Below are 12,540 nucleotides of genomic sequence, written 5' to 3'. Positions count from 1 at the left end.
TGCCCTAGCTAAATCATGTTCAGAGCAACAATGCAGCAAGGGTATGGACTGCACCTTGGACCATTCAAATCCCAAAGGATCTTCCAGTTTCTGCTCTGCAACCCCATTAAAACTCCCTTGCCTAGATTAAGACTAGATTAGCACTTGTTGCAAATTAGCATTTGTTGCAATCAGTGGCATGATTACTATGCAAACTGAATTTCAGTTTTTCCAGCAGTGTCCTCTTTTACTTAAACCTTAAGGGTGGACAAAAAGCAGCACCCCGGATTAAAAATCAGCCTTTTGCCTTAAGCCTGCCATACAATAAAAAAAAACCTTTCCAAAGTGAAATTGCTGAAAATTCTACAAATTACTCACATCCAGTATTTATTTTTCATTAAAATATCAAGATATCATTGCCACAGTTTTTTCAGGATAATTTAGCAAGATACATCTTTAAAATCAAGCTCAGATCTTTCAGATCAATAAATACCTTACATTCCTCAAGTCTTCCAGCACTGCCTTTTGATTACATTTATTTTCACTTGAAATAAATATAAATAATAAATAGGCAGCGCATATTTCAGTCATCTTATTACACACACCAAAATAAAACAGAAAGAGAGACTCAACTGGATATTTGGTTATTTGAGTTTTATGGGATGATATTTGGTCATATGGTTATTTGAGTTAAACTCCACATACTGAAGAGTCAGCAAGAGAAAATAAGGCTGAGTTTTGCTGGTGGATCACAAATGACACAAATATTTTACCTGTAAGAGGTACTCAAGCTTGTAGGAGAATTTTTGCAAGTTGACACTGTCATCTGTGATTGGTTCACCTCCTTCTTTAAATTCCTTACTTAATTCAGTCACTGCATCTTTAAAACAAGAACCAAAATAGTTAACTAATGCAAAGGACATCTAGCACTGAATCCATAAACAACAAAATAAATGCTTTCTTCATGGACACTCTGCATGCAGACTCGTTTTCTTGTAGCTGAAATGTCTTAACAACAGTATGAAAAAATGACTGATAAGCTTGCAATTTGAGACGACGTATAAGAAAACAGCAGTTCAAACCGTGTCAATCTGTTGTATGGATTATTTCTTCTTAAAAACACACCCAGAACTTCTGACACTTAGCAAAACCTGCTAACAGACAATTGCTAATTGCTACCTCAGCAGAGGGAAGAGAAATAACTTTTTGCTGTCTCATGTGCACATTAAGGTATTGCCACAGGACAAACAGAATTCTGATTAGAAAGGACAAAGCATGTAATCTGCTAAAGGGGATGAGTAACACGACAACAGTCATTCAGTCAGCACATTTATCTTCTCCATGCTTTATTCAGGAAGGTTCAGCTTGTGCTGGTTACAAACACAAACGAAAAAAAAAATTACATAAAAAATAAGCATACAGAAACTCCTCTTCCCTGAAACGTACACCCACAGTGGGTAAGGAAATCTCAAGTCAAAATACACTTTATTGTCCCCCTGGGCACTAGCCCCAAAAGGATGTACTTCTCAGCATCAGAAATTACTGATTTTGAGCTTGTTTTCCCCTTGGTCTTATATTTATTTCAGGTGACTGAGTGAGCTTTTTCTCCCAGTCCCACTCAATAACCCTTTGCAAATTAAAATTTCTTGTTAGTAGTCACATAGATCTTTTTTATGTTACAGGAAGATATAGATTTTCAGCTTTGGTGCATATACTTTTTATTTAATAAAAATTAAAAGGAAAAATATCAGAATCTTGGGATAGGCAGCTGATTAGGACAGAAAGAGAGCAGAAAAACTGTTATGACTCTGATACCAATTCTGCCTGCAACAGAACTGTTTAAATCAAGTTGGCTACTTCAAGAACAGCAGGTGTAATTCTCCAGCACCCTTCATCTGAGTCTCCTTTCCCAGCTAGGTTTGGCCTACTGGTTTTTCCCCTTCCCATATTAACATCACACCAGCTTCCCATTAAGGAAGACTGAGTTTTAGGCCCTCTCTCCTTACTTCACATGAAGTCTTGTAGCAGCACAGCTCTATGCATGCTGATGGAAGTACTAGTTCACAATGCACACCTCACACACCCCTTTCTTTACATTGTAAAACTTTTTTTTTCTCTTATATGTTTAAATTTACAGAAATTAAGAATTCAGTGTCATGCAGGAGTTACAGCACTTGTTTCACAAAAAAAATCAGTCACACTGTACACCTTGAATTATGTTGCTTCAAAGCTGCAGGAAAAAGTTACACAATTGAAAACACAACTCCTGCTCTCTGTTATCTAAACCCTGGAGGATGCAGTCCAGCCTCCAGAACGGATCTGTCAGCATGGCACTCAGTGTACCTTGCAAGTCTCTGATAATCCGCTGCAGCTGGCTTTCGCCACTCGTTGCTGCCATCTTGGAAACAAAAGGAACTCCCCTCCTGGGCTGTTAACCTTTTCATCCATCTAGATAAAAACTGCAGAGTTCATATCCTTGAAGACCATTGGGGTGACGCTGATTATTTTTCTCTGTGACACCTGAAATGGTAAAAGTCAAAAATAAAATGAAAGTCTTTATCAGCTCAAATGAGTAGAAAAGAGGCGCTTTGGCATTTTAGATCCTGTTGAGTAATGAATTCCAAGGCCAACCCTTTTCCAGGAATCTCCTTAATGTTTTCTTCTAGTTTTCACTTTCCATTTCAGTTTTTTCTTTAGTTATATCTTTCAAAACAATCAAGCAAACCTCAGAGAGCAATTTTCTCTGGCTGGAGTTACAACACAGTTGGTAGTAAAGCTCAGCTCTGGCTGGCATTTCACTCAGTCTATCTTGTGACGCTGAGGAAGGTTCCAATGACATGTGATTTCTCTCCCAAACCCTGTGCCAGATCTTCCCTACAGGCTGTAGAGTAAAAAGGTAAGACAACTTTTCCATTTCAGAAGGACTTAAAAGACACAGAGCCAAGGAGTCAAAAAATGATGCATGCTTGACTCTCTGACATTGGAGTATATTTTTAATGGCAAGAACTATTTAAATATTTAGTACTGGAGCATGATTTTAGCACAAGGAGCTCCTCTCAATCCCTTCTCAGAACCCACTGTTCCCTACACATGTAAGATGACACCACTTTATTTTAAGCTCTGTTACAGCATCCCAGGCTGGATCAACATACCTTGCACCACCTTCTTTGCTTAGGATAAGTTATACTTGGCACTCACATAAAATCTTTCTTAAGGTAAAATTAATTAAAAGGCTCAAACACTTTACTAAAACAACCATGCCTGGGGATGCAATCTTTCCAATGTTAATCTGGGAACAATCATTCAAAGAAAAAAGTCACATAGAAACCACATAAGGAACTTATACTAAGCATCCTGTTCAAAGGTTGTTCAGAATTCATCTGCAGAGGTACAGCCAAAGCTTCAAGCAAAGACAACACCCAAAGTACTGAATCTTTAGCAAAATTGCTGTTGCACATCAGTGCTTTTGTTATGAATCAAGCTGAACTACAATTAAATTAAGTTGTATTTAAAATCTTACAAACTTTTGAATCTAATGTGATTAGGTCATATTATTGTATCTCCTTTCTCTTTCCATTCTTTCACTCCCAAAAAGAGTTACATTGGCATGGCTGAAGTAGGTGTCTGAATTAATCAAACAGATCATCCTTCCTACCCTATGTATTAATGTATTGCTAGGAAGTGATCCCAACGTGATCCTGTATTCTTTTCTGTTTGAAACAAAGCAAACATTAACAAAGCCATATAGACAGAAGAACATTAAGTGTAAAGAGAAGGCTGAACCTAGGCTTGCTCCTGAGTTTCTCTGCATACCTGTGCTTTGTCACATGCTAATTTCCATTTCCATGTTTTGATGTTAGTTGTTATGTTATGACACAAGTGTTATTGGATCGTGTGTTGTCTGGGGAAAGGCTTTTGCCGGCAAAATCCCCACCACAACTGGTTGCTTCAGAGACAGAAGACCAGAACAGCATAGACCACCAGACCTGTACTGTCAAACGCAATTTTTTACCTGAAATCAACAATGTAACATACCCAAGATTCCTGTCTCGATGCTACCCAGAGACCATACAAAGTACCACACCTCTTGGCGAGGGAAAAAAAGCAAGAGTAACAAACTCAGCGAGTCAATGTTTCCTTTGCTAAGCACTCACAGTAATATCAGCCTATCTGTTCAGTTTGGCAACTGTTACAGAAAGGAGCTGAAGTGTGAAGATTGTGCACTGTGGGCAAGAGAAGCCAAAAAGTGTGTCCAAACCTTTTCCTCAAAGAGGGAAAAGAGCAAGGACCATCAAGGGGGTCCTGCCTGTGCTTCCCAAAGGTCAGAATAAGCTCCCATTCAAGGCTCCAGAGACATAAAGGCTTTGGAAGAGGCATGCCAGGAAAACAGTGACCAGACCAACTGCATCTACAGAGAGAGTAGGAAGGTGGGAATTGAGCCTTTATTCTGCAATAACCAGCAGGGAGTGGGACACTGCGCATTTTATGGCAGCCAGGCACAGCATGGGACCTTGTCAAGTGCTAATTCCCAGCAGGGTGCACAGGCAGACATTCACTGGAAGAGGACTAGGGCTGTTCAGAGTTTCCCCAGCCCCATCAGCACTACTTAAATCAATGTGTACGCCCAGAAGCCACAAATAAATGACTACTGGGTGCACAACAGGGCAAGAGAAGACTCTGTGCTCCCAGTGGGTTGATCTTGCTGTGCCAAAGCAGCCCAAGACACACATCTTTACTCCTGTTTGGATCTCCTAGGTAGAATGTGAGAACCCTGAAAAGAAACCACAACTCAGCTGGAGCCATGAAGCTGCACAGCCCACTCCTCTGCCTACTCCCTGTCACCCCTTAATACCTGGAGCAAGGTCTCACAGCTTCCCCCTTCTTTGCTTCAGCTCCCACAGATGACACATGCATTTATCCCCTTCTCTTCCCAGAGGTGAAGGGCATCTTTTGACCTGGACTATGACATAGGGCAAATGTGCTGAAACTTCTACTTGCTTTCTCCTCTACAAAATGGGGAGAAAGGTTCTTCTCCCCTCCATGGTGCTTCCAGAGGGGTTCTTAGAAAACACAGTTCATACCACAGAAAGGTGGAGAGCTCTCATTTTCTATGGCAAAGAAAGTTGACAATGTATCTTACCTGGTTTCCCAAGGTTTCAAAATAGAAGAGCTTCTGTAAACACCTGATCTAGTCCTTCCTGATCACAGAACATTTTGCCCAAAATTCTTTACCTCCTCCAGAATTCCCTGTTCCTCCAGCATTTCCTATCCTACTATAATACCTGTAAACATTTGCTTTGTGAAAACAGCATGATACATTCCTCAGGCACAAGTGACCTGCTGTGGGTCGAGAGCTTTTCAGATGATGCATTGTTACCTCTTATATAATAACTCTGGGCTAAGGCTGATGGCATTAACTTGCCCAGAACTGCTGAGCTGCAATGACACCAGCACAGCTACACTAAGGACCTGGCACAGAGGAGGCAAGACAGGCCATGCCACCAGTCCCTCCTCGCACTCCTGGGGCATGACTGCTGATCTCTGAAGGTGGTTCCTGCCTTCCCTGCTGGCATAAGTGCTAGTGTGGGGGTGGCAATCTTCTTTACAGAGGAGGATATCCTGGAGATTAAAGAAAGACACAGAAAGGAAATAGCCCACATACAGGAAAAGGAAAGATTTACCTGAAGGGGAGTGAGACACACATAAAACAGGCAACAAAGTATAATGACTGTAATTAAACTGGTTAATGAAGTAGCTACAATGACCTATATTTAATCTGATTCTATAAAATGTATCTATCCGCATTTTTTTTACATCATGTCTGCATCTCCAAAAGCTAGCTTTTTATTTTTTATCAATTGGTCAGTTTTAGCCAACCTTGACAGAAGGTAGCCATCTTCAAAATATTACTTCTCCATGTGCAATGAAAACAGGAAGCAGGGAGGATGTCCAGGAGCAGAGTGCCTCTGCACTGTTAAAAATGCTACCGTGAGACCTCTGTTATAGCCTGATACCAGAGAATCCACTCCCCACCCCAATGTGTTTTCAGTGTGCAGTAAGAGCAGAGCTCACACTACAGACTTGGTGTAATTCAGATAAACAGTAAATCAGATTTGCAAAAAATATTCATTGGAAACCAAGATCCACTACTTTCCACTGCTGACGGAAATATTTCTTGTTAATATGATTACTCTGATCTAGTTGCTCCAAACAAGGGCAATTCATCACATGGCCCCAGATTGTATCACAAGACCTTTAATTATTTGGTGCCCGCAGTCCTACACTCTTTCTAATATTCTATATGAAAGAAAACAGCCAAGTGAGTATACTGAGACAAATCCTATGTTTGTGAGTCACAACTTTAACTACATTATTCTTTTGTGTAGAGTGAACATGATATGTTCTATAAAAGCAGATACTGACTGATAACTACAAGGCACACTATGGGAAAAAACCCCAAACAGCTACCTGGTCATCCAGCTGGCTACAAGACACTGACAAAAGACACTGAATGCAAACCTCATGGCAAAGATGAAGGAAGAACTGGGGGGAAAAAAGTCCCTAACTCTCAGAACTGTAACAGCATTGATTTAGTTAAATAATATCATTCCAGTAATTCTCTGAAAAAACTACTTAGTACTTCGTTGTTGCACCAGACATAGAGCCCCAGGGAAATTCACAGCAGCTGTGCTGCAGCTTTTCTTATTTTGTACCGTGCAGGAACATAGAGCTGCACATCCATAAAGCTGAAAAACTATTAGCTAGAAGTCCGGGTCTGAGGTATAAAAAAGACAGCATGATTCTTCTGTCATGAACACGTGTGCTTTTTATGGGGCAACTCAACCCTTTGTGCTTTAACACTGCATACAAAGATACGTGACTGATAAAAACACACACTGGACTATATTAAATAGGAAGATTAAAAGCAAAAGGCAGGCACAGCCTGAAAGACAGCTAGAGATTACATTCTGAGAAGTGAAATTTTCTTTTTAAACTAATCATTCCCCTTCATTTTCTACACCAACAACATTTCACATTTCAGTGACAAAAACATGGTTTGGGAATATAAACAATTACCAATAAAAGATATCTTACTGAAAACACACATCAGAAAAACAAATTCTCAGAGGATATAACATAGCGGAAGAGAGTAACTAGATGAAAAGCATAAAAACATTCACATTTCACAAATGCTTGGCAGAAAATGAGTATTTTTATAGTTAAGGACTCCTTACAGTAAAGCCTTTTTGCGGCAAGTCTCTTGTGCTCTAGGAATATTTACATTTTGCAGCATAAGAACACAAATTATTGACATTCATAAAATACTGCTTGTACTCCTAGCCTGACAGAAGAGACTGACACAAAAGAACCAGGAAAGTTTTAAAAGTTTTTGTGCAATCTTCTCTATTCTACGGACAACTGACCTACATTCCATCCCTATTCCTTGTATTTGCAACCTCTTCTCAGAAAAAGATCAAAACTAGGCAACAGACAAAAGTATACAGTGGCATGATAAGAACTCCATGAGACCCAGTTAATTTTTAACCTTGAGTGGACAAATAACACCCTAACAAATGGCACCCTAACACATTTTTTTAATGCTGCATCTATCAAACTGGACCTCCACTCTAACACCTGGCTTGAAACCTTTTAAAACCTTACACAGTACTTTGCCAAACAGGACACATGCATCAGACCAGGGACACAGATCCCTGACTTGGAGAATTTTGTTTTGTCTCTGATATTCCTTCACATCAATAACTGTTGAACAACATGAACTCAAATGACCACTTTCTGCAAACAACACCAGAGGGATGACCTAGCACATATCTCACAAAGACAACCTTGTCTCAGCCCTATCTCATGATGACAGAACTTCCCTGTTTGAGGAAGCAGTCAGTTTACAAAGAGACAAGCTCTCTTCTGATGACAGGAATTTTACAAGTATCGCTTTTGACAAACTTGTCTGCCCTTTTCCCTTAGGACACGCCAGCCTCGCCCCATGTCAGGAAAGCTACACCTTGTTTACTAACATCTATCAATTAACCCAACCATAACTCTCCCAGGGATTTGCTTCTCCACACTGCTCCCATCCTATTTCACTCCCCCTGGGAGAAGGTACTCCTGCTGTCTCAATGCTCTATGGTGAGCTGAAAAGACAGAATTAATTCAAAAATTAAAATGTTTTTCCCCCCTTCATGCTCTCATTCTCCTAAACAATTCTCCCTGTGTCCCAACCCACCACAAAATCTGCTCTTTCTCTCTACAACTCATACAACCATTTAAATGCCTTACACATTTCTCAAACCAGGCACATGACACTCAGGTGCTACTCTGAGAAGCACCACATAGACACATTACAGAAATAGAAACACCAGAGGACTTCCAGCTGCAGAGGAGCATTTGGTGATTCATGACAATCAACTCGCTCATTGTACAAGCTTGGACAGATCAAAAAATCTCTTATTTTTCAGGTCTCCAAAATTGGTCTCTGAGCCTTGTTAACTTCCTCATCAAACTTGGCCTGACTAAAGTATCTCAGCCACGTCTGAGACTTTGGGATAGTTAAAACCAACAACCATTACATCCTGGCTTTTAATGGAACCTTTCCTCAGCAGCACTTTTTACCTCTATCTACTGTTGCACACTGTCCCTCCAAGCTGAGGTTTCAGAAGTACTTGAAAAGGCTTCCTCCAGCTAATGGTTTTGGGAAGTCTGGCAGACGGGTGTTGAGTCTTGCCCACTTGCAGCACCTCAAGTGTCCTCCCTCCAGCCAGCAGCTCCCCAGATTAACTCCTGGCCTATGCGCAGTTCCCAGTGAAATACCAACTTGCAACACTGAAAATTACAGGTTTTGACCACACGTGTAGACCAAATAGAGGGCGAGGCAAGCAAAAACCAGGCTGAGATAACCCAAACTGACAGGCCACTGAGTGAGTCATGATGCCCAGAGTCAACAGAAAGAATTCTTGTTTTCCTTCCTCTGTAGCAGGAAGAATGGAGTATTTCCTCTCTCCCTCTTTTCTTGTGAGTTTTCTAGTGAAGGTCACCATTTTGGGGGGAAAGGGGAAATTTCAGAGTTACAAATCCCAAAGATTTAGAAGCATTTGGAGGAGATGCCTGTATGAGACTGTCCTGCTGGGTGGCTGGGAGGAGACTGACTCACAGATGACGCAGGCTTGGCACGAGCCCAGTCATTTGGGATATCCTGATCCAACCAGCTCCCTTTCGAAACCTAAACTGACTTGTAGCAGTAGCAAGACCTTTCCTGTCTTCATCCTTCTTCCCAGGACTCATTCAGTGGTGAACTGTTTGTAAATATCTGCTGAGGTCACTATACCACCAACCAACACAGAACACCAACTCGGGCAAAAATATTAAACCAAAGGAAGGGCATACACCTCAAAGCCCTGTGCTTGCACTGAGATCCAGACACTTTGCAGAAAAAGTTCTGCTCTTTCTACCAGTGTTACAAACTGTAAAACCTTCTTCAGAATACACTTGGGCAAAGGATTTTACATTATTCCTATTAGAGAACTTTTGGACACAAACAGCCACCTCTCCACGAACAAAATGGAATTACTACATCAAAATATGGACTAGACTAGATATAAGCTGCTAAAGTGTCCTTGCATTGGCAAAACCAAACGAATAAACACACAGTAATACAAAAAAAAAAATTCAAAATGATAATGTGTAACAATAAAAACACTTAGGGCTCTTACAGTTCTCTTAAGTTTAATAATCTCAAAAACCTGTAAAGAGTAATAGAAGAGTTTGATGTTTACCTGACAAATAAGCAATAGTTAATTTTTAAATGTGATCAGTTAAGAAGAACAAATAAAAAAATTTTCAGCATTACTTTTCCTTGGGTCTACTGCATAATTTCTGCAACTTTATCAACTATATCTTGATTAGTTTTCTCTCCCTAGTTATTTCTTTAGGTCTTGATCATGTACCAAACAAGTCTTAGAGGAAACTAGCCTCCAGGATGTTCGGACAAATTCCTATTCCTTTTATGTAACCCTCTAGCAGTGGAGGGAGGGACTGCAAACATAATACACTCTTTCACTGTTATCAAATGGTGTACATAAGACACTGCTTTATACACGAAAATCAGGCTCCATAACTAACAGGTTCTTGAGAAGGAGTAGTGAAACCAGGTTTATAACAAATGCTGTCAAATATATACACTACAGATATTACATATGTGTACTACAACAAGCAGAGCAAAATTGACTATCAGTTGTTTTGCACCACAGTTTTGCAATTTTTGAACTGCAGCGTAGTCTCCTAAATGTGAATGTTGGGAAACACTATTTGGAAGGTCTGGAACATTTTTTAAATTTAAGCACTCCCATGAGGATCATTGGAAGACTCCAAGAAACTGCCTTGCACACCATAAAATCTGGAAAACATAAAACACACTACTGCATGGCAGTAAGAGATAACACGTTGCCATGTTACTGACCAGACAGAGAACTTGTTTTACCCTGAAAGTTTCACCCTAGCTTGCCTTCATGAGCATACAAAGTCAGAGCTGGATAAAATCATCCACTTTGACTCTTCAGCATTAAAGAAACAAAGGCCTGGTACTTCTCCCTCTGTGTCAACTTCAAATTTAAAGCTTCAAGCTTGGTTTCAAGTGACAGGCAAAACCAGAAGAGTGAAGTCTACAGCTGACCAACTCTGTGTGCCAAACCAACCTTGCAAAAATCAGCAGCAGGCTGGAAGCAGTGACCCGGACAGAAAGCAGGGCCCTGTGCTCGGGCAGCTGCAGCACCAGGGCATTCACCAGCTTCCAGAACACGGCACAGCCCCTCCACAGCCCGACTCACCACCGCAGCACCTCTGCCCGAGTGGAATCCAGCGTCCAAAGGCAGCAGACAACCATTTCACTAAAACCTTGGGTTTTTTCCTTCTCCTTGCTCACTCTGGATTACCAGGATCAACATAAGCCGGAGGAGGAGGGCCGGCTGCAAACCCGGCATCTGCTCTGGAGACAGCCCCGGCCGCCCCGTGTGCCAGCAAAACCCTCTCCCTATCCATCCGCCGGAGATTTGCCGACACAAGGGCAAAGAGGGATTAGGGCCGCGGCAAATATTTGCCTGTCAGCACTTTACAGCGGGGTGAGGGCACGGACGCGGCGGGTGTTTGGTTTCCAGCAGGGTGACTCCGCTCCCCCCGCAGCTGCTGGAGGGCAGAAAACAGAGGGCAGTGCTGATGTCGGCCTAAAGTCAGGGACACGATGACACTTCAGGGGACTGGGTCTAGACGGGACGGGGACTCCCCGTTCCCGGGGGCTCCCAGGCGGTGACAGCCAGCATCCAGCCCACCCCGGGCTGCTGTGCCCCTGCCATGCCCGCGCTCACTCCGCCGCTGAGCCGACCCGGGCACCCCCTAAGGCGCCCGGCAACTCTCGCCCCGCCGGGGCTCCTCCCCTCGAAGCCGAGCTCGGCGAAGCAACAAGTGGAAGCCGGCGAAGTCACTTCCCCCTGTCCCCGTCAGCTCCCTCCGCCCGCCGCCCCCTCCCCGCCCCCGGCCCCGCCGCGCTCCCTCAGGGGTGTGCGGGAGGGGTCGCTCGGTACCTGCGCGGCCGCCGCCGCCATGTCGCGCAGAGGCGGCCCGGGGTGAGGCCGCGGCGCTCCCCGCCCGACTACAACTCCCGTGAGGCCGCGGAGGGGCCGCCCCGCACCCGGGGCGGTGTCTGGCTGCAGCGCCGGGCGGGCCCGGAGGTGGCGGAGTGCCGCGGGGAAAGCCGAGGGGTTTGGAGCGGCTTTGGGGAGAAATCGTCGCTTTCGGCTACAGCTGCAGCGCTGGGGTGGTTTCCTTTCAGGGAGGCTGGTGTTTCTGGTGCCTTCACACAAGGTGGCTTTTTACAGAATCACGGTCGTTAGGGCTGGGCTGGACTCTGGAGACGCCTGGCCCAACCCCCTGCCAGGGCAGAGTCACCTGGAGCAGGTGACACAGGAACGCGTCCAGGTGGCTTTGGAATGTCTCCAGAGAGGAGACTCCATGGCCTCTCTGGGCAGCCTGTTCAGTCCACCCTCAATGCAAAATTCTTCCTCACGCTGAGGTGAAACTTCCCTGTGTCTTGGCTTATGGTCATTGCTCCTTGGCCTCTTGCTGGGCACCACTAAAAAAAAAAACCAAAACCAAACTTAATAAATTTTTGTTGTTTGTTTTAATACTTTTTAATATAGTACTGACTGTTGCTTTTAGGACTATTCTCTATGGAGGTTTTCCTTTTTTTTCTCTCATTTGCACATCAGTTCATCAAGTTCTTTGCACAAACAACTGAGGCAAATATGAAAGTCAGGCATGATAAATCTGGTATGCAGCAATTTCCTCTCTCTGCTCTTGCCAGTGGATGAAAGGAAAGTCCTCATCCCTGAACTGAAGGGATTGGAGGACATAGTCTCAAGCTGTGCCAGGAGGGGTTTAGGCTGGACATTAGGAGGAATTTCTTCACAGAAAGGATGGTTAGACATTGGAGTGGGCTGGAGTCACCATCCCTGGAGGTTTTTAAAGAAAGACTGGACATGGCGCTCAGTGCTGTGG

The 12,540-nt window shown here is 43.2% G+C and overlaps 1 protein-coding gene across 6 annotated transcripts in view; it reads right to left on the bottom strand.

Annotated features, from left to right (window-relative positions):
* The window catches only part of FYCO1 (FYVE and coiled-coil domain autophagy adaptor 1), a 44,613-nt gene extending 32,890 nt beyond the window's left edge, over positions 1–11,723 (bottom strand). For 5 of the 6 annotated variants that reach the window (XM_064416558.1, XM_064416577.1, XM_064416597.1 and 2 more), the window contains exons 1-3: positions 11,568–11,723; positions 2,323–2,499; positions 753–859 (exon numbers count right to left, since the gene is read on the bottom strand). In XM_064416558.1, coding sequence (XP_064272628.1) covers positions 753–859; positions 2,323–2,377 — 162 coding nt within the window. In that variant the 5' untranslated portion in view covers positions 2,378–2,499; positions 11,568–11,723. Of the gene's footprint in view, positions 1–752; positions 860–2,322; positions 2,500–10,817; positions 10,967–11,567 lie in introns of those variants that run through there. The other variant, XM_064416566.1, reaches the window with a different exon arrangement.
* Between the last annotated feature and the right edge of the window lie 817 nt (positions 11,724–12,540).

Source organism: Passer domesticus, chromosome 1 (assembly GCF_036417665.1).
Source record: "Passer domesticus isolate bPasDom1 chromosome 1, bPasDom1.hap1, whole genome shotgun sequence".
Taxonomy (NCBI): Eukaryota; Metazoa; Chordata; class Aves; order Passeriformes; family Passeridae; genus Passer; species Passer domesticus.
Note: the sequence above shows the minus strand (reverse complement) of the source record. Positions and strands in the feature narration are given on the sequence as shown.